At 49.3% G+C, this 21,046-nt stretch overlaps 1 protein-coding gene across 4 annotated transcripts in view; it reads right to left on the reverse strand.

Moving 5' to 3' along the window:
* The window catches only part of PLXNA2 (plexin A2), a 216,027-nt gene that overhangs the window by 166,454 nt on the left and 28,527 nt on the right, over positions 1-21,046 (reverse strand). For all 4 annotated transcript variants that reach the window (XR_003794499.1, XM_029229414.1, XM_029229415.1 and 1 more), the window contains one exon: positions 17,494-17,676. Coding sequence is in view for 3 of the 4 variants with exons in the window: in XM_029229414.1 (XP_029085247.1) it covers positions 17,494-17,676 (183 nt within the window). In the remaining variant the exon portion in view is untranslated. The remainder of the gene's footprint in view (positions 1-17,493; positions 17,677-21,046) is intronic.

The raw sequence follows: 21,046 nt of genomic DNA on the forward strand, positions 1-21,046 counted from the left end.
AAACCCTTGGTGGCAGGAGGTGTACAGTCTACTGAGTTCTGGACTCCGAAAGGTTGATGGAATCACAGAGGGGGATGGGCAGGGCACCACACGGACCACCTTGGTGTCTCTGCTGCCAGCTCTCTTTTGGCATCGAACTAGTACCTACTGGGATTTGCAGATGGAGCACTGACACATGGGTGAGGCTGTGAGCTAAGTGAGGCTGAAGGAATTTTCCCCTCTGAGAAAGGGCAGTCCCAAAGGGATCTGTCTCCAGCAACTGATGGCCTGAATTTCTGTGTGTGAGATGTGATTGCTTGAAGCATGTGCACTCCCCGAAGAATCCCATCCTTTGCCCATGGCCAGCCGGAGACATTGCTAGGAACTTCTGAAGTCCTACCTTACCTGGAGGACACACATGCAAGCCCCTTTTGACTCCCATCAAGAAGATGTCTTACTACTGGGGCAGAAAGATGACTCCTGTCCTAGGAGTTTTTCCCTCCTCCCCGCTCCCCACTTTCCCCCTCTCCTTTCTTTCTTTTTAAACATGTATTGAATCTCTGCTACATTAGTTGGTCCTACAGACAAAGAGATGATAAATGCAGCCCCTATTCCAAAACTGCTGAGTGTACTGAGGGCAGAGAAAAGAAAAAGGGTGATGACAATACATACAATGATAATAGGTAACATTTACTGAGCCCTTATCCTATTTTGGACACTTATCCTCTTTTGGACACTGCTCTCTGTGCTTTACCTGTATTGGCTCATTTACATGTAGCTCCACAACAAGCCTGTGAGGCAGAAACTATTATTATTTCTAGTTTGCACATGAGGAGACAGGCACAGAGAGGTGAGGTGATTCTTACTATGCCACCCAGGTACTAAGGGGCAGAGTCAGGAGTGGAATCCAGGACACCTTGGGCCTGGACTCTTCTTAACCGCTATGCTCCCTGCTCTGATAGCCATGTGATGGGGTGCTACGAAGCACACAAAGGGGGGCCTTCCTGGAGGAGGTGATGCCGTAGTACCTTGAAGATGAGAAGGCGTTAGGTGGGTAGGACAACACGCGCAAAGTCCCGAGGTGAGAAGGCCATGGAGATGCAACAACGTTCTAAAAGCAAGTCTTAGCCCCCGTGTGTGCATCCCCGCCCCTGACCTCATGGCTGGGTTAGAGCCGTGAATTCAGCTATCAGGACTCCTGCCTCTGGCCTGGGCTGGTTCTCTGGACACTCACTCGGAGCCACCCATTTGGCCTCCTGTCCTAGCCTGTGCTGTCTGATTTGGCTTTACAACCAAGACCGGGACTGATACTCTGACTCCTGCCTGTGAGGTCCTCAGTGATCCACTCCTCCCTTAGGCCTGACCTAGTCTCCATGCTTCAGCCCTCACTCACCTCTTGGTCTTGATCTGGGTTCTTTCTGTCTCACCTTGTTCTGCTGCCACTTACACCAAGCTTGGGAGTGGGAGTTTGTGTGTGTGTATGTGTGCATGTGAATGTGTACCTGTACTTGTGTACGTGCATGCATGCGTGTATCTGTGCATGTGTCTAATACGTGCATGTGTACGTACGTGTGTGTGCATGGTAGGTGGTGAGTATGGTGTATGCATGCCTGTTACAAGGGGTACACACCACTCGATGGTCAGGTAGGCCCAACATTTCATCTTCTGTCATTTAAATCTGATACATATAAAATAGATGAGAGCAAGATGCTTTGATTGAAGGAGGATGGAACTGGGGGATTAGAGTGGTCACCTTAGAGCTCAAAGGCACACTGTCTAAAAACCATTAGACAGACTCAACATTTTAGGGTCAAAGACTGCTTTGAGAATCTGATGAAAGCAATGGGCCCTCTACACAAAAATTATAGACATACAAATGTTTGCATAACATTTTTGGGGGTAGATCATGAGCCCCCCCGAATCCAGGAACACTGGTTAAAAGTCCTGTGCATTCAACTTCTGCCATATCCTCCTACTGGGTCTCCCTGCCCCTCTGACTTTGCGGGGGAGAGTTATAAGAGGTTGGCAGCTCCAGCACAGGGAATGATGAAACCCAGACAAGTCCTGCCATTGCTTCGTTTGCTCAAGGAGGGGAGAGGCCCAGGGTTTGGAAAGCACAACCTTCTCGTACTCAAACTCCTATGACAAGGGCATGGCTGTTAACATTGCTCCCACGTGGCCAGCCCTAGGTGGCTTGGGTGTCAGAGATGACTGTTGCCTCAGGTTCCACACTAGCTTAAAGCCTGTGAGCTCCTATACCTAGAATGGGCAAGGGATGGGCATCCAGGGTCCAACCATAGTGTCATTGCTGGGTGATGCTGGGCAAATCTCTTGACTCCTCTGGGCCAGTTTCCTCAGCCATAAGACCACAGCCCATGAGGTTGTTAGGATGACTAGATGAGCTCAAAATGAGCGCTGTATACATGAAAGCTCTTTACATACCTCAAACTATTAAGTAAGTTTAAGGGGGTTCTTAGTATCTTGGCATTCAGAGAATGACTGGGAGATTTATACCAAGAGAGTTGTCTTCTTCCAGACTGGGAACCAGGGAGATTTGTCCAGGGTCATCTCTCGATAAGTCCTGGGGTAGCGGGGGGAGCTCACAGCTTAGGGCACTTAGCTCCGGACAATCCCAGCAACATCCAGGGGTCCTGGAGTCGTCTGCTCCCTCTTTCAAGGCTCCCATCCCTCAGCCCAGGAAAGAGACTCTAGAACAGCCTCTTGCTACAGCTCCCCTGGTCCTTTGGGCTCTGGCTGGGGCTCTAGTCTACCACGAGATGCAAATCCACTTCCAAGTTCACAGTGAGGGAAAAATGAGAAGGTTCTTCATTGGGTCTGCCTGCTGTTAATGAGCTGATCTGGGGGAAAAGGCTGAGTGAAAATGAACAGTCACTACCCAGAGTCACTGGAGTGTTCCTTGCAGCTGGCCCCGATGTATGTGTTTTATGTGGCGCTCAGGCTGCCGGTGCCTGGGGCCCACAGGCAGGTTTATGAGATTAAAGCCCAGTGCCCAATAAATAATTTAGCAGCTTACTGCAAAAATACAGACACGCAGTATAATAGCTACTATCTCCAGCAGCCTGATGTGTACGGACATTTTAAATGCACGTCACTTTCATCTTCTTGCTTCCATTTGATGTGGGGTCCAAAACCAAAGAAGGAAGAGAAAAAGAACATCACCTCCACCCTCTGTCCGTGTCCTGCCACTAAGATGGGGTTGATGAGAAAGAAAACTCTTCAACACACTAATTATTCAGGGCTTTGCTGGCTGTCCTTCCCCACCACCCACCTCCTTCTATCTCTGCTCTATTCTTTGCTTGCGGTTCCTGTTTGTGTGTGCAGAAAGAATCTGAAATCTCCACTAGACTAATTATTCATTCAGAATTTGGTTTTCTTCTCCCAGGGGTGCCTTTTATGGAGCAAAGCTGGCTCCAGGTGCTGGCTCCTGCAGAGTCACAAGTGACTTGCTTGTGGATGCAGCTCAAAGCTGAAATAAATAAATATCACCGCCATGACCGCCAGAATCCTGGCTGAAGATCTAATGAGGCAGAAGTTAGTGGTGATTGATTGGTAAGACTTGGTCTTCGACATGAGGGAGAGGAAGAGGATTGGAGAGGGAAGAAGGAAGAGGTTGGGGTGGGCGTCACAGCGAGAGAGGGTGGGAGAAGACAGAGACAGTGGCTCCAAGATCTAGAAGCATCAATGGGACATGAGTGGCACAGAGTAACCTATGTAGCAACATGAGCTAGCAGCAGAAAACGATGCCAAAGGGAACCATCCTCTTCTTATTGGAAAGTTTACTGGTTCTGATCAAAGTTCAGGGACAAGTGGCTTCAGTGGGAATGAGGGAGAGTGGTAGGATTTCCCTCTAGCTCTTGTAGAAATCTGGGAGGGTGGCATCCACTTCTGTACCAACCCCTTGATTCTCCTTCTGTGGGTAGCATCTACTCCAGACCCACTGGCCACTGGGCTTGTACAGACGCCACCAAGCTTACCCAACCCCCCTACTTTTTTGCCTCCTTGGCCTTGGATACATTTACCGCCAGTGGCTGTGGTTTATCTCCCGTTGTTTATGGCCTGGGACAGGCTGCCTACAAATAGGTCCCCAAAGAGTGGGGGAATGCAGGCACCTGCCATTCTTTGAAGCTCTTTCCAGAAATGAAAAGGACAGTCATAAAATGTGGCATGCGGGGGAGGAGGTGGGGTGGGGGTGACATGCATCATAAAAAGCGTAATGGACTAATGCTAATACACAGACTGGCTGCAGCCCAGGGGTGTCTGCTGGGTTCAGACATAAATATTGGGGAGGCACCAAGGAGACAGATTTTTTATTTCTTTGATTTGATGGGGAGAGGCTGGGCATATTTTTTCCTCTATTTCTCTGACTGTGGTCATTCCTCTGGCGAGACCACCAATCTGTTTGAGACTGAAGCTACTCAGTGTTTTATGGCTTCCAGAGCAGTTAGACTCTTGGAAAGACTGGAGGTGCAGAAGCATTTGTGGGTGCATCACATTGCCTCACAGGGTCAGTCCACTTGGGGGGTTTGTTGGCGTCATCCAAGATCTTGCAAGTGACAAGAGATCAGAATGGGGTGAGTGTCACCATGCTGGATGTATGCTTGAATGCATGTATGAGTAACTAGGTACCTGCCCAACATCAGGCAAATTTTGAAAATTAAAGGGGCTGATTTACGTCCTCTGCTTCGTGGGAACCAAAAGAACAGCAACCCCAGCAATAACCCAACACGAATCTCCATCCCCTCTTAACTTCAGGCATAAAGAGTAAAAGAGCTGTTTGTTAACTAGAGGCAAATTCAGGTAATTCTGAATTTGGACTGAACCAAGCACACTGTTTTCGAGGGTCTTCTACATTCTCTGGCTAATGTTGGCCATTGGCCCACTGCTATCTATCCACACATTTGTCTTGAATTATGCCCATACATAGAAAGGGTAAATGTACAGTGGAGGTATGGGCAGAGGGCAGAAGCGAGTAAGAATCCTGTATGAAAAGGACCTCCATTCCAGGTGAGGCTACGGTGCCCTTGCCTCTTTCTTCATACCTTGAAGCACTCAGCACCTAGGAGTTGTGCTCGAGCTCTGGGCCCTGAACTCAAGGACGGATTCAGTCCACCTAGAACCCTAGGCTACTTGAGAATAAAGAGAAGCAACAGAAATTGTGGTGCCTATGGTGGGGTGAGAAGCCCCGGCTCAGCCTTTCAGTGTGTGTGAGAAAAAGACCGAAGGCGTTTGGAATTCATGTTGCAGTTCACCATTTGTTTGGAAGAGTTAATTTTCCATGTGGTGTCCCCGAGAAGAGGTGGGAAATAAAGTGGCAGTCTTCCGAATGCCGTGGGTACCGAGAGCTAGAGGCTTTTGTCCTCTGCATCTGGGTATATGTGAGAGGAGAAAGAGGAAGGGGTGTGAGGAATCTTATTAGGTGTGGAAGGCCCATGATAAGCAATTGAGATACTTCTTTAACCTCATTATTATCCTTATGAAGTAGATATTATTATTCCTGTTTTAAAGATGAGAACCCTCAAATCTGAGTTTCCAGGAGGTTACATAACTTAGCTAAGATCACAAACTTAATACATAGCAGGGTTAGGACTTGAACTCAAACCACTGTCTTCTCACAATGACATAAAAATACGAAAGGAAAAAAAAAATCAATAAATGTTGATTTGGAGGAAAAATTATTTTCAGTCTGACAGTCAAAAGAGCAGGGACAAGTGCATGTCTTATGCCAAGTGGTGCATATTATTCGCAGTGATAAGGGGGGGTGTCACGTGTGCTACTGTTAGAAAAGGATTAGAGAACCCTTATGTGCATGATGACGTGTGATTACTCAGAGGGTGAGTGGGGCATTGAGTCTCCAGTGCTGACCTGGGTGCCTGATGATAATAAATGACTGGGCTCCCCAGTAAATAAATATGCTGCAGATCTACCTGGGAATGCACCTCATCGTGAGAGAGAGCTCATCCTTTCCCACCAGGTGTAGCAGTGGGCCCTTTTATGTGTGAGGTTAACCGGCGCTCTCTGGATGGGAACCCTTGGAATCAGTTGTGAGTGGGGGTCTTGCCCAATCATCTACCTAAAAATGAGGCCAATTGGGCCTATCCATAGGGGTTTGTCTCAGCCCCTTCCAACCGAGCTTGGGGCACACCAAGACGTTCCTCTTCCCTCAGTTGGCTCATAGCCACCTGAAAGTCTGAGAAAGAAATCACCAGAGTACCTAGTCTTTTAGCCTGAGGTTAAGGTGAGACTTAAAGAAGACCTTCCTGACTCTGAGCTGTCGGACCCTAGACCGTAAGCAAGCAAATTGGCTCTGGAATATCCTTTCCTAAAGATCTCAAAGAGAGGGAGAGATACCTAATTGCTGCCCACAGCTCTGGGCAAGGGGGAACCTTCCCTCCAGCCTCACCTTTGCTTGCTGATATTTTAGTAAAGGCCCAACACAAACATAGAATGTATAATTTTCACATCATTCTTGGCAAATCCCAGGTGCGCCCCATTAGCAGAGTTCCAAGGATGCCATTTTCTATGGAGAGAAAGATATGCCGCGTCGGAGTGCTTAGCTAAGGGCCCTATTAATAGCGATCCTAATTATATGGCTGCAAATTTAATTCATAGCAATGATTAGTGTCAGAATCAAAGGCATCAGGCATCAATATTGATGGAATTGCATAAGCTCCATAAACAGAGAACAAGCATTCGGGCCCATCCCCCCGGCACTGGTTTGCTGTTAACTATTACATTAAACGTCTCTTCCAATTTTGCCAGATCGAAATGAGTCCATTTCTCAGTGTCCTCCTCCCCCACCCGAAACCTTTGCCCGGCCAGCTCTGAATGGGTATGACTGGCACACAAAAGATCCCAGACAGCGTCTTTGAAGGAAAGCCCGGGGCCTCCAAGGGATGCACGGGTGATGGGCCCAGGCCCCACGCTTTACACGGCAGCTCTTGGCCTTGTCAGTAACACTCCTTTGTCTCCCCTTCAGAAAGCTCACAGCAAACAATGATGCCTGGAGAAAGGGGAGTCAGCTGGGGACTGTGCGTGGCACAAAGGCTGCCACTCCATCCATTGTGGCCTGGGCTGAGATGGGTGGGAAGGGGAGGAGGAGGCCTGAGGGGAGTGACACAAGGCAGCGTGTGCCGAGGTGACAGCTGCCACGTCCCGGTTTTCCAGGGGATCTTGGCTGGAAAGAGTGCAAAGTCAGTCCTTCCACTCTTCTCTCCTGCATCTTCTTGCAGCTCTCTGTAGGGCAGGTGGTGGGTTACAGAGGGACCAACAGAATCTTAGAGAAGGGCGATAGAGTGCTCAAAGTTAGTGGTTCACAAAGCCCAGGTGTGGAGTCAGAGGGATCTAGATCCCAATCCCAGCTGTCCAATTAGTAGCAATGTGACTCGGCAAGTTACCTAACTTCGTTGGGCTTCAGTCTGCTCATATGGAAAATGGATGTAATATTAATCCTTACCTTACAAGGGTATTGTGAGGTTTAACTAAAAAAATACGTAGCTCAGGGCTTAGCACATAGTGGGTGTCTAAGTTATAACAGGCCTACTCCCTGCAAAATAAATAAATAAATAAAGCAGCATGCCTAGAAAAAGGACTCATATGTAAAACTTGAGGTTCCCAATTCAGTGTTCTTCTGACTTGTCAGAACTTCTAACCCCAAGGCAAGCATTTTGTGGGTAAGCAGGCCTCCTTGCTGGCCAGGCTCTAGAAAGATCCTCAAGTCACATACAGTGAGGGCTCAGCGATGCTGGGCACCCCAGAGCAAGGCTGCATGGCCAGGCCTGGGATAGGAAGTTCAGCTAGACTCTTGCCCTGGAGAGAACGATCCCCAGACCAATTTTAGGTTCTGCTTAGGGAATGCTTGCATGCTAGGGAAAGGCAGAGGTCAGCCTGAGGTTTTGTGCAGAGGGAACATTCTTCCATATGATACAGAGAGAAGGGCCCCAAAAGTAAAGTCTAAAAACCTGGATTTTATCTTGCTTCTGTTGCTAAGGGCCTGGGTGATTTTGTGCAGATCCCTTAACCTTTCTAGGCCTCAGCTGTCTCATCCACAAAACAGAACAATAAACATCTCACCTGCCCAAAGTCTGTTGGCTGGACTACTTTTCTGAGGGCCTTTCCAGTTATAAAATCAGGGGAACATTCCTGACCTTGTGTGATGGAGTCCACCTTCCCCCTGGGGGTTGGGGCTGACCCCTTTGCAGGGTCCAGACTCCATGGCCTCTTCTCCTTCCTTGGCTGCATTCTCATCCACCCCTAAACACAGAAGTCTAAGAATTCCTGATTTGCTACTAAAGGCTGTTAACACTATTGCTCCTTCCAGGTTAGGTGGGGACGCCCAGCTGGTGTCAGTAGCCTTTGAAATCCAGTGAGGTTTTGGAGAATGATGGCTGATTGGGACAATCCCAGAGGCACCAGCTCCTAAACTTGTGCCCCATCTTGAAGCCTAGAAACCTTTCTGGAGGCTGAGGCCAGGAGAGGAACAGAATCCCAGGAAGAAACTTAAAGGACAGAACCTCAGGGTGACCTTCAGCACCTTGCATCTCCATATATCTCCTGCTGCTCTGGACAGAAGGACACATGATAACAGGAAGGAAAGAGAAGTTCAAGTAGCTGCAAGCTTTCAGCTTCATCATTGTTGGACTATACAGGTGACTGAGGTGTGTGCTGCACCATCTCCACCTGAAATATTTGTAGCTCTGATTCCAGTCTTCCCTTGATTTACCCTGTGACCCTAAGCAATCCATAATAATCCATCATCTCTGTGAATTTCAGTATCACCATCTGTCACGGAGCAGAGAAATATCTCAGTCCTTCCTGTTTATCCTAAATGCTATGGGATTAGTGAGCTAATGGAAACCAAGGGAATCTGGGTCCTTAGAAAAGGATGGTAATGGTGTAGGAGTGGTAGCGGTAACACGAGTAGAGTCACACTTACAGCAATTATGGTAATAGCAGGAATAGCTACCATTTATTAAGCACCTGCTACACGCTGGGCTCTATATTAGGTTCTTCATATCCCCCAAGTCTGACATGCAGAGCAATCTTGCAAGGTAGCATCAGTGGACCAGCTGATGACACTAAGGTCTGCCCAAGATCACACAGTTCATTGAAGGTGGAGTTGTGTAGCCCTAGGATATCATGGTTGGCTTGGGAACATGCAAAGGGCAGAGACTGGCCCCGTTTTAGTTAATTCTGCAAAGCCATAAGAGCCGAACCGCCACTTCCCCCAGCCCGGCCCTGAGGAGGGGTCAGTACATATTGTTTGGTGATATGGGACTCGGAAAGCTCTCACTGGTGACTAATGCAGCTGGATGCCGGTGTCCAGCAGGATTAGATTAGTTCGGCCCAGCTGGTCTAGCCTTCCAAGTATTTTTTTTCCCATGACACAGGGCTGGGGGCAAGGGGCAGGATTCTCTTCCTCCATCTGACCTTGCAAACATGTCACTAAAAAAGAGGCTGATCTGACAGCTCCACTCCCCCAGGGAGCCAGAGAAGAAGCGGGCTTCGGGGGAAGCCTCCAAGATGTTGGTAATAATAATGGAAAGCACTTTTGTTGCCAAGCACCATAGTAAGAACTTTTCATACATGATTTCACTTAGTCCTTCCAACAACTATGCAAAGCGTTTATTACTACCCGCTCTACAGAAGAAAAAAATTGAGGCTCACAAGTTAAGTAACAATAGTAGTGATATTTAAATGCATATAAGCTCAGCACCCCACTTTACATAAATGATTTCATTATGCTCTATTTTTTTCATTAGCACTTATTATCTTCTAAATATACTGTATATTGTGCGTTCTCATTATTTTCTTTCCACATTAAGGTATAATCTTCACTAGGGCAGGCGATGTTGACAGTTTTGTTTACTACTGTATACCAAGCAAATGGCGCATAGTAGGTATTCAGTACATTTTCGTTGAAGAATGAATGATTTCATTTAATCCTCATTACAATCTCATGCGGCAGGTATTATAATTGTCTTCATTTTACACATGAGGAAACTGAAGCTCAGAGGTCACACAGCTAATAGACTGGAGTCAGAACTGCATCCTGTAAGCGCATATGCTCTCTGTTATGCAAATAGGTTCCTACCTGAAGACAAGAGGACAGCACCAGCTGGTCTTTGGAGGTCCTGTCCAACCTCAAGATATATGTCCATGCTCTGTACCCACAAGCAGGCAAGGCTCAATGACCTAAAAGGATGTGTATCTATGTGGTCTGTATTTTCCTAAAGATGACCGCTCTGTAAACATTAGCACCTTGGCTTCTTAAACATTCTACAGAGCCTATTTGGGTCACCTGGATTCTGTGAGCTTGAATCATTTCGCCTGTGCTTCACCTGCCCCGAGATAAAGCCCCGAGCTCCAAAGGGCTCCCTCTTGGAGTGCAAAGCACCACGCTGAGCACACAGCCTGACTCCTCACACCGGGATTATCCAAGATTGAAGCACACAGGAGCCTCACAAAAAGTGCAAAAAATAAATGCATCTTTAGTTTCTCCCTTTCAGAATGACTCTGGGAGATCAGGGGCTCTTCCTTGGGGTCAGCTGGGGCTCTGGATAGAAACCCACACCCTCTCTCTCCACCTGTCATGGTCGAGCAGGGGGATGTGGTGGTCAGGGGAGGAGGTTTGGAAGGATTCTGTAAATATGCCCCCTTCCCTGTGCCAGCCAAATGCTGCCTTTCCCAGGTTCCAGAAGACCAGTTCTTGGGACCCGAGAGGCCTATAAAACAACAAAACAAACAGCGAGTTTGGCGGCAGGAGCCTGGGCAGGGAGCCAAAGTCATTACTAGGGATGTGGTGGTGAGTTCTGAGCCACCAGCCCACCTCCTCTGCACAGGCTCTGGGGCAGGGGGAGAGGGCATCTGCTGCCCACTACCCCAGGCCCCAGAGCTGCTGAGATGCGTCAGGGACACAGAGCATTAGCTCAGCGGTCACAGGTCCCAAGAAATCCGCTAGGTCTCCTAGAATGAGACCCACAGCCCTGGCTGTTTACTCAATCCAAGGTTCACAATGAGAGACGAGTGAATCATTTCCACTCCGAGGAATGAGTGGCTATTGTTCAGTGGTGTTGGCACAGCGAGAAAGGTATGTTTCTCAGCTTTTCATCCAACTTGGCTTTCCGTCCGCCAAGACAACTCCACCCCACAAGGGAGCCAAGTAGCAGGTTAGGAACTTCCGTGCATGTTTTGGGAGGAAGTATAAATGCCAATGTCAATTTTGCCAATGGATTGGCCATGTAACCTTGGACAAGATATTTCATTTAACATCCCGGTGGCTCAGTTTTCCACATCTGTAAAATGGAGTGGAGATGCAGGGAACCATCGCCATACTTAGCTGAAGTATTTGTGGAGGATGGAAAGGACCGTGGAAAGATATCTCATAAATAATCAGTGTTATCAAGTAACTGAGCAATAACCCCAGGGCCTGGGAGAGTTAATACTTTGGTGCTCCCAATGGATTCTTTCCAGCGCCTAAGCTGCTACTGCGAGAGGCTCACAGTTTTCCTGGCCTGGCTCAGTAATTCGTTTGTGAGCTTACAAAGAGAAGAATAAGAATGGGAAGGGACGTCGGCAGGGTTTCCTGTGGGCTGCGGACTGGAGACCTTGGGTTGGTATGTCCCATAGGGAAAGGCAGAAAGGATTTTCCTCAAGCATTTCACAGGCATTTTGGTGGCTGCCTTAGCTAATGGGAAAGAAGGTGGTGGCAAAAGAGGCCCCGGCCCTCCCCAGACCTTGAAAAGGCTAAGTCTCTGTGGATTTGCAAAAATGTCCAGGAGTCCGATACTCCTGGCGGGGGTGGCAGGGAAGGGGTTGCCTGGGCCTCTGTACCTGCCTCTCGGCAAAACTGCCTCTGATGCAGGTGAGGCAGATAGCTGGCCATGCTCTCCTGGGATCTACGGGCAACAGTGTAAACGCGGCTCCCTCCTCCCAGCTTGGTCAGCATTGCTGAGAGCACTACCCCACCCTCTTCCAAACACTGTTAACCAGAAAACAGGCTCTTTTCCTGTCCCAGCAGTTCTCTTGTTTCCTAGACCCCTCATCCCACGGCCACCCTCCAACCCTCCCCCTCCCCTGCAGACCTATCCACCACATCCTAACTTCCTTCCTTTGCAAACCAGCCACGTCAACAGGAGTCACTCTTGGTGTCTGGTTCTCTTCCAACGCGTGCAAGTAGGTCTCTGGCCTGGAGGAGGTACATTTGAGATAAATTTCATGAGCAACTGATGTGTGAGAGACACTGGATCTGGCTGTGGGGATGGGTGACATATGTGGAAAAGAGGGCCCCTGTCCTCCAGGACCTGTGAGTCTCAAGAGAAGTGGACACCTTATTCGGCAGCTGCTCCCGCACCAGATGCTATCGGAGCAAAGCGGCAGGGGGTCTGAGGAGGGTGCTAGTCACAGTGCTGGAAGGGGCGAGGTGAGGGACATGCCACCAAGCCTCGAGCATCAGGAGAGGCTTCCGGTGGCAGGGTTGCGGGAGAGAACAGCGAGCCAGCACCTCCTGCTGCTGTGAGGCCCTGGGGTCGAGGGGCCAGAGGAGGCCTGAAGAAATGGGAAGCCAGGGCTGAGGCAGACGTTTTAGCAGCTGCAAATGGAGGGGAGGAACCAATGGGACTTTGTCCCAAACCCTAGAGAGTCCTGCTTCCCGGTCCCAGCGTCTTCTGCCCTCTCAGCTCGGGCCCCACGACCTGTCTCCTGGACCCCTCCCTTCAACCTGGGAAGTCGTGTTAAATGAGTCTGTAGTCCCTGTTGCCACTACTCTTCCTCGTGTGCTTTGGTATTAGCTCCGGGCATCTCTTAGGTGGACTCCCACCGCCTGCCCTTGGCCAGGAGGGATGTCGGCACAGTCAGCCGTGCCCAGCCCCAGGAGGCCCTGCTTTCCCTCCCCTGCCTCTTGCCCCAGGCCTGCCTGCCCTCATCCTCCGGGTCCTGCCTTGCCCTGTCTGGGCCAAGCACCTCCCCGCTGACCCTCAGGGGCTTTCTGCTACACACCCAGGGCCAGTGTGAACCCAGCTGTGACTTCAAAGCCCACCCCCAGGGTGCCTTGGCCTTCCCCGCTCTGCTCCCCTTCTCTGCCCTCCCTTATCTCCCACCCCTACTGAGGGAGTCAGAGAAATAGGGGCGGCATAAGTGGGAAGGTCATGTGCTTGGTGCAGGTGCCTCTCCACAGCTTCCCTGATCGGTGACCACCCAGTCTCTGCCTCAGTATTTCCACTGACTGGGAGCTCATTCCCTCCTGAGTCAACTCTTTCCATTATGGGACAGTTTGGCTGCAAGAAGCTTCTTCCTCCTATTAAGTGGAAAACTATTTTACCAGAACTCCTACCTGTTGGCCCTCTTCTGCCCTCTGGGGCCACACTGGATAAGTTTAATTCATCTTGCACAGCTTAGTGGAGAAGCATGATTGTGAAACCAGACGATCGAGGTTCAAACCCTGGCTCTGCCATTTACTTGCCATGTGGCTCTTGGACGCATTTCTTTACCTTTTCTGGCCTCTATTTCCTCATCAGCAAAATGGAGGTGACAAGAGCACCTGCCCCATCGAGTTGTATAAAGATTAGTTAGTAGATATCAAGCTCTTAGAATATCACCTGACACATAATAAGTGCTCAGTAAATCACAGTCTGTGAAGAAAGCTGTTTCGTCTCCTCCCTTCCACTTCTTCCCTTGGGTTAACATCCTTTTAAAAGTATTCTCCGTACAGCATGGCTCCCACATCCTTGCAGGCCTTGTTGACCTGGCTCTTTGGTTGGCTTAAGCCCTCTTACAATGTTATCTCCCGTGAGAAGTGGAGTCTCCACTTTTCATGACCTTCTGTTAGTGTGGTGAAGACTAATTAACTTTGCCACCAGTGGATCACACCGTTGGTTCACAAGGTCAGCGAAAGTCCCAAGATCCTTTTCACTTGATCCTCTAGGGCTTGAGCCTCACAGTACTCTACGCCTTGGCTTCCACTTCGCCAAGTCCTCCAAGCCCTTCCGTGCGCTCCAGACCTTGCTGGCACGTGCTTTGCGTCTTCTCAGTGCGGCACCCAAGGTCTAGAGGGCCCTTCTCTCCCATCCCCAACTCATCACTTTGTCTGTCTCATTCAGTCTCAGAGCAGATCCTAGTAAGCCTCCTCCTCCATGAAGCCCTCTGGGTTAATCACACTGTGGCAGCTGATTTCTCTGGAATTGTCCCATCCCTGTGGTGAATCCTGGCCTGTCTTCTTATCACCTCTGATGCACTGGACCTTAGTCTAGGCAAGTGTTACCCCTCTTGGTTCTGAGGTCTCGTCCTTATTCTGCCTGTTCCCTCTGCATGTTTGTGGCTCAGAAGGCGGTGGCCTCGTCTGCACTCCTCTCTGCCTGGAGAGCAGAGGGCAGGTATGAGCAAGTATGTGACACAGCACAGAACAACACCTCGTGGTCCTGCCACTTCTAGGCAGTCTCTGCTTCCTCTAATCGTCCCCACTCGGGGACATCCTGTCCTATGGGCTGCCATGGACGGAGGCCGCACAGTCTGACAGAAACCTGGTTAGGCAGGGAAGAAGTGAGTGGTCATGACGCACCCTGCTTCCCTCCCCTCTCCAAACTCTTGGCTAGTTGTTGTTTTTTTTTTTTCCTTCCTGTGTTGAAAGAGCTATGCGGCCTGGACCATGGCAGAGTTTCCTGGGGACATTCCATAAATTCCTCATGGGCCGTTTCTCTGGGTAAATGGGAGGCCAGTGGGAGCCCGACTTTAGTATCAGGTGCCTCAAAGGCGTGTGGGTGGAAAGGAAGGGTGAGTCGCCCAGAGGAGAAGGAGGGGTATTATGAGCTCATAGAAACAACTAAAGAACATCGAAGTGAAGAGTGAGAAGGAACAGACAACTGCAGGTCGGAACAAGCTGTGGGCAGCCGTGCCCCAGCCTCACCCTTGAATCCTCTGACTTGCCTCCCTAGCAACTTGTCTGCTGGGGTTCCAACGGGGCTAGGAGAACTTGGCTACCTTGAGAGTATGGCTTGAAAAGAGAGATATGGGAAGGTCAGCCCAGGGCCCTTTGAGCCTGGCTGGGTGGTTCTTCCTTTATTCAGTCCTCGTCCACCCATTTGGCAAACATTAATTCCCTAACTCAGATCCAGGGCTGAAGAGAATGGAGGCCCTAGGCCCTGGCTGAACCCTGTAGCAAGCCTGAACCCGAAGGCTGTTCTCAGCCTCCACCCCCGGGGCTCCGTGGTTGCTTCTTTAAGTAAAACAGGTGTCAACTTGGATGTCAGGACAAGAGGCAACTTGTCTTCATCTCTAAGCTTGGACGAGTCACTTTTCTTCTCTGGGCCTCAATTTTCCTGCCAAATAACACTAGTATTGGGCTAGATGGTCTCTAAGGTTCCTTAGAGAATGGTTTTCTTTTTCGAGACAGTTTTGAGGCCCATCCCAGGTGGGAACACTTGGTGAAAGGATGAGGCAGAAAGAAGGAAATAAATATGAACAAGGCATGACCCCTGCCTTTAACAGAACTTTCAAGAGAATAAAGGAGACAGAATCACAGGAATGATCCAGAACAGTGACTGAAGGTGCAGGAAGGAGAGGAGAAAATGCTGAGGACTAGCTTAGCTGTGGCTCCTGCTGGCCTCTTAAGAGCCTTTGTGCAACTGAGAAACAGGTGGTATTTATGGGCAGATGAGTCAGCTCCAGGAGCTCCTCTGGGGGTACGTTTATACCCTAGGGTGTATGGCTTGACAAGGAGAGTTCAGATTGGATTTCAACTCCCATAGGCACCTCGGCCCAAAGTCCCTGGGCAAGTCACAATCTACCCAGCTGTATAGATAACCCTGCAGGAAAGTAGCCAGCCTCAGGGGTCCAAATTGAACTCTGTCTTGATAGAATATACCACTTTTTTTTTTTTTTTTGCGGTACGCCAGCCTCACTGTTGTGGCCTCTCCCGCCGCAGAGCACAGGCTCCGGACGCGCAGGCCCAGCGGCCATGGCTCACGGGCCCAGCCGCTCCGCGGCATGTGGGATCTTCCCGGACCGGGGCACGAACCCCTGTCCCCTGCATCAGCAGGCGGACTCTCAACCACTGCGCCACCAGGGAAGCCCTGAATACACCACTTTTTAAAAATTGAAGTAGAGTCGATTTACAGTGTTGCGTCAGTTTCAGGTGTACAGCAAAGTGATTCAAGATATACATATACGTATATATATATATATCTCCTATTTCAGACTCTTTTCTAGAGTACACCACTTTTAAATCTTAGTGGAATCTCAGGTCAACTCCTTCCCTCTCCACTTCTGGGGAAAGCAAACGCCGGGACCACGCGCATCCTCACTCTCCCGTACCTGAAACCAAGCCAGGGCCCACAGTCCCAGCCAAGTGGAGGGCACAGGACAGGTACAGGTGGGCACCTCTCCACAGAGTGAGGAAAGGGTTAAAGGGCTTTGGCATCCTGAGAAAGAAGGCGTCTCCACATCAACCCAGACCAGTTTTTCTCACCTCCTTTGGCAGCAACTCAGAACAAGCAGAACACGGAAATTCTTCCTCAGGCTCCCTCCCTGCCACCCTCCTTCTACATTCCCAAACAACATCTCTCCTGAGGCTCTAACTGGATTAGGAGGAAAGAGCCACAGGGCTGACGTCAACATCAAAGGGTGAGATGCGGTGAGGTCTGGCCTGTGTCTTGATCCACAGGTGCTGGGACTGGGGAAAGGTGGCAGGAGGGTGAGCTTGGGAAAAAGGGATTAGCAGGGACTGGAAAGAACGTGGCTGCTGTAATTCCACATAATAAACCAGACTGTGCTCCGTCTCTACACCTTAAGCGCTAGACAAGCAGGTACAAGCTTCCGGCTTCAGCCCGCCGTGCAGGAGGCTTCCCGTGCCGCCAGCCCCAGACGGCCCGTGCCCTCCCATGGGCAGAGGTGCTCAGAGCAGGCACAGGATAAGATGCCTACTTCCTCCTGTCAGCTCAGGTCTTGGGGGTGAGGGAGGAGGGGTGGGGAAGAGACTGCAATTGCAGGAAGAGGAAAGACAGGAGAACAGTCCCTTATCCAGGCACCATATACCATCCCAGAGAGGCACCACCATCGGCTGAGAAGTGAGACCCATAATGTGCTTCAAGCAGCTGCTCTGGACTCAACAAAGACTTTTGATCAGTACAATCACCTCTATAGACTGTGGGGAGGGATTTGTGATGTGGATGATCCATAATATAGATAATCAAAAAATCAGTTCTACTTGATTAGGAGATTTTTTTTTTTTCTCCTCTAGACAGATGCACCTTCCTAATTCCTTGGAGTTTGGTCAATATTGAAATATGTTTACATTACCAAGACACTCACTGACCAGTGGGTAGAGGAAGCAGCTAGAAGATAAGGCACAAATTAACCCCTACCAACCCTCCCCACTCTATCTGTTCCTGCCCCAAGAAAACTGAGTTGCCTCTAGTTAAATCTCCATCAACAGCAACCTTCCAGAAGAGGCTCTCAGCCGAGGCGCTGAACAGCATCGGGGTGTCCAGGCTCACGGACTCTTACCTTTTTCAGCTTGCCGCTCTTTGTACCCACAAACACCACGCTGTAGCCATTGTAAACATAGGACGCCACCGAAGTCATGCGGTCCCGGCTGGTGGTGTACAGGGTCAGGCCCTCCACTGGAATTGAGCCTCCAAGTGGCTGGTTGATGTCCAGTCCACAGAAGTTGTCATCGATGGGCACCGGCTGGAGAGAAGGGGAGGGACCTGGGGTGAGTAGCAGCGGAGGCAGGGCCGAGTTGATCCACACCAGCCCACCCACCGTGGCCACCAGCCCCAGGACACCAGGCCTCAGAGAAATTCAGGCATGGAGTTCAGGGGCCTGACACATACTGCACACACAAACATCTCACGGCTGACCCATGAACCCCGCACTGACTCCTGTGAAACCAGACAGCTTTCTTCTCCCTCACCTGCTATCACCCACTCACTTTTCTGCCAAGACAGCCAGTGACACTTTGAAAAGCTGATTGCTCAAACTCATTTCCTGGTCATTTACGTGTCCCTGTGGACCATGCCATTTGTGGCGGTCTTTCTATTTAGACAGTGGAGATCCAGTCTAGAGGCAATATCACAGGATTCCTACCAGCCTGGTGGCGTTCCTTATTTGTTTCCTGTACTGCAAAGGCCTGCCTTTGGGCATAAGGAATTTTCAGTCATTCCATTATTCACCACATCCCACACTGGGGATACATTAAAAAGGGTTATCTTAACATTGAACAGTGCCTTATACTTTGGAAAAGTCACTTCATCTACATGAATCTCAGCTTCTTCAGGTGTCACACTACCTGCCCACCTTTGTGAGAGAATCACTGGGGAGAAAAGGAAATAACACGTGCAAAGAGATTCGTTAAGTTGTACAACGATTCTCATCACTGTCCGTTAGAGGCCTTCAACGATGTTTGGGTAGATTCTGGGGGAGATGGCCTTCTTGTTAGCAGCCTTTTGCAGGGAGTGGAGGTATGCTTGTATAAAGAATATCTGTCATTGAATAAATTTTTTTTTTAAAAATTAAAGTCTCTTCTCTCTCAGAAGAGACTAGGACATCTTGAAAGGACATTGCACCTTGAGCAAGTGGAAAAATAGCTGGACAGAAAGAATTCCAGTCTCTGCTCTTCTTCTATGTGAACTTTGATCAGTAACAGCCTCTTTGGGGACTGTTAAATTGATGATTTCTAAGATCTCATTCAGTTAAAAAAAAAAGACTGCATGCTTCCTGAGGACAGGGGCTGCGAGGGGACTGCATTCTCTGCACACTGTCTAGCCTGGGGCTGGGCTAGGATGGATCCTCCGAAACATCCCAGTTGATTGCACAACAGGGAATCCTGTGGGCAAAGGTTGCAGACTCTGGGCCAGAAAGAGCCCTGAGCCCTGTGGCAGCTGTTCCTCCTGGGTCTGGAAAGGCATCCTCGAGGAGGAAGGAAGTGACGGTCATGGGAAGCACAGAAAGCATCACGGAGAGACCTGTTCCCATCACCCTTCTCCTCTCACCCACACCAGGAAAAAGCGGGCTGGTGTGTCATTCCCTGACAGCTTCATTTCCTTGGAAGAACTGATTTATAAGCGAAATGGGATTTTTTTTGGTAAACCAGGGACTTCTCTTTCATTCCCTGTTCAAATCCAAAGAGAACAGAGGCTCATGTCTTGTGATTCCTCGGCGTTTTGTAGAGAGCTACTGCTCCTACAACTGAGTGGTGGTGCTACCCTTGTGTGTGTGTGTGTGTGTGTGTGTTTATTCTTTAGGAAAGAAAACTAACTTTTGGGTTAAGGATGACCTTGAACTCTGGATTATATGGCGCTCCACACGGCAGAAGGGATAAGCTTCTCAGGAAGGGAGTGAAGCAATGGTATAGTAGAGCCAGCTTATGAGGAATGCCTGTAAATCTATCTCTGCATTCAGTGACATCACACTGGTGGCTTGAAATTATCCTTGGTGGGAGTGTTTACACCATGGAAATTGGCAAATGCTTCTAATCAAGATCCTCCCACCCCAATCCCTTCCCTACTACTACCATTGCCTGCATATAGCCATCCATTTAAGATTCACCAGCACATCCCTGGAGCCAATGATGGAAATTTCAGGCTCCCTAGAAAGGTAGGTCAGAGGAATCAGCTACCACTTTTTACATTTTCTACTTCTCTTTCTCATCCCTACACCAGAGGCACAAGTGTCCTGATAAAGAATCAGGAAATCTAGATTGTAGTCCTGTCTCTACCACTAGCCAGCTATGTTATCTTGATATACCACATACCCACTTTGAGTCTGAATGCTCTCATCTGTAAAGGGAAAGGATTAGACCAGGTAATCGTCAAGCTGCCTTTTAGCTCTGAAAGTTCTTGATTTCATGGCTTCAGTTTCTTTCCCACTCTCTCCAGGGACCGCTAAGGTTGCAGAGCCTGGGCTCAGGCATAACCTAAGCCAGCTTCTGAGAAATGATGACAGAAGCCAAAAACTTGCCAGTGATTTTGAATTTCTCTACATCCCTCCTGACTCTAGAATCGCCAGACTGTGACGGAAATGGTTTGTTCTGAGCCTAAGCCCCTGGGATTGGCTGGCATTTCCTTTTCTCGTCTCTAAATTGTCAGATATTCCCAAACACCTGCTGCCCCTTTACTTTTGCTCTGAAAGGGAGAGCCTGGTGTATGGCTTTCCTTAGAAGCAGCACGGCTAAATGCAAAGAGTTTGGACTCAGAGGTCATATGGGCTAAACTGAATTCAAATCCCTGCTGTGTCATTTATGGTTGTATGGGTGCAACCAATGTACTTAGTTTTTGTGTCTTTGTTTTTCCATCTGTCAAATGGGGGATGATAATCCTTGCTTTATAGGGTCATATTGAGGATCAAGTGAGGTAACCCTTAAATTACCCAGCACAGCCTTTAGGACAATAGCTGTTGTTCAATGGGTGACGCTCCCCTTCCTCATTTCTCTTCTGGTAACAAAGCTCAAATCCTTCATCTGAGAGCTCCATGTTAGTCCAGAGATCACGTTAAAATTAAGCCCCGGGACGTCAGCTACCCTCACTCCTCCTTAACGCCCTCTGAGGCCACCAAAATGTCTCTGAGTCCCCAGATCTGGGACTCCTTAGATTATAAGGATTTTAAGGGGCCCCTCCTGTTGCAGCCCAACCTCCACCTCCACTATCAAGGCCGCTTCCGAAGAGTGATGATGAAGGGAGGGGGTGGTGAGTGAGGGGCTGTTCTCTCTGAGGTCCTGATCCCACCTGCTGTCACCTCTCTCCCAGTGCCTCTGTTGCTCTGTGGTTACTAGCCCGAGCTTGTCTCTCTGCGAGCCAATGGAGCCCCACAAGGGTGTCGGCTCTTCCTCTTCCCTCTGGCTCAGCAGCAGGCAGGAATCAGCAGTTTCCTTCTGACAAGGGCCCCCTCTGGGCAGTGGGAACCAGGCTGGACTCTGCAAGGGGTTAACCCTTGCATTTCCTCTCCACTTGTCTTGATTGGTTGGGGCCATAGGTTATAGAATTTCAGGACTGTAAAGAACTTTGGAGAATATCTAGCTCAACCTCCTCATTTTATAAAGGTAAAATAATAGCATATAACT

Source organism: Monodon monoceros, unplaced genomic scaffold (assembly GCF_005190385.1).
Source record: "Monodon monoceros isolate NGI ecotype Baffin Bay Population unplaced genomic scaffold, NGI_Narwhal_1 Super_Scaffold_18, whole genome shotgun sequence".
Lineage (NCBI taxonomy): Eukaryota > Metazoa > Chordata > Mammalia > Artiodactyla > Monodontidae > Monodon > Monodon monoceros.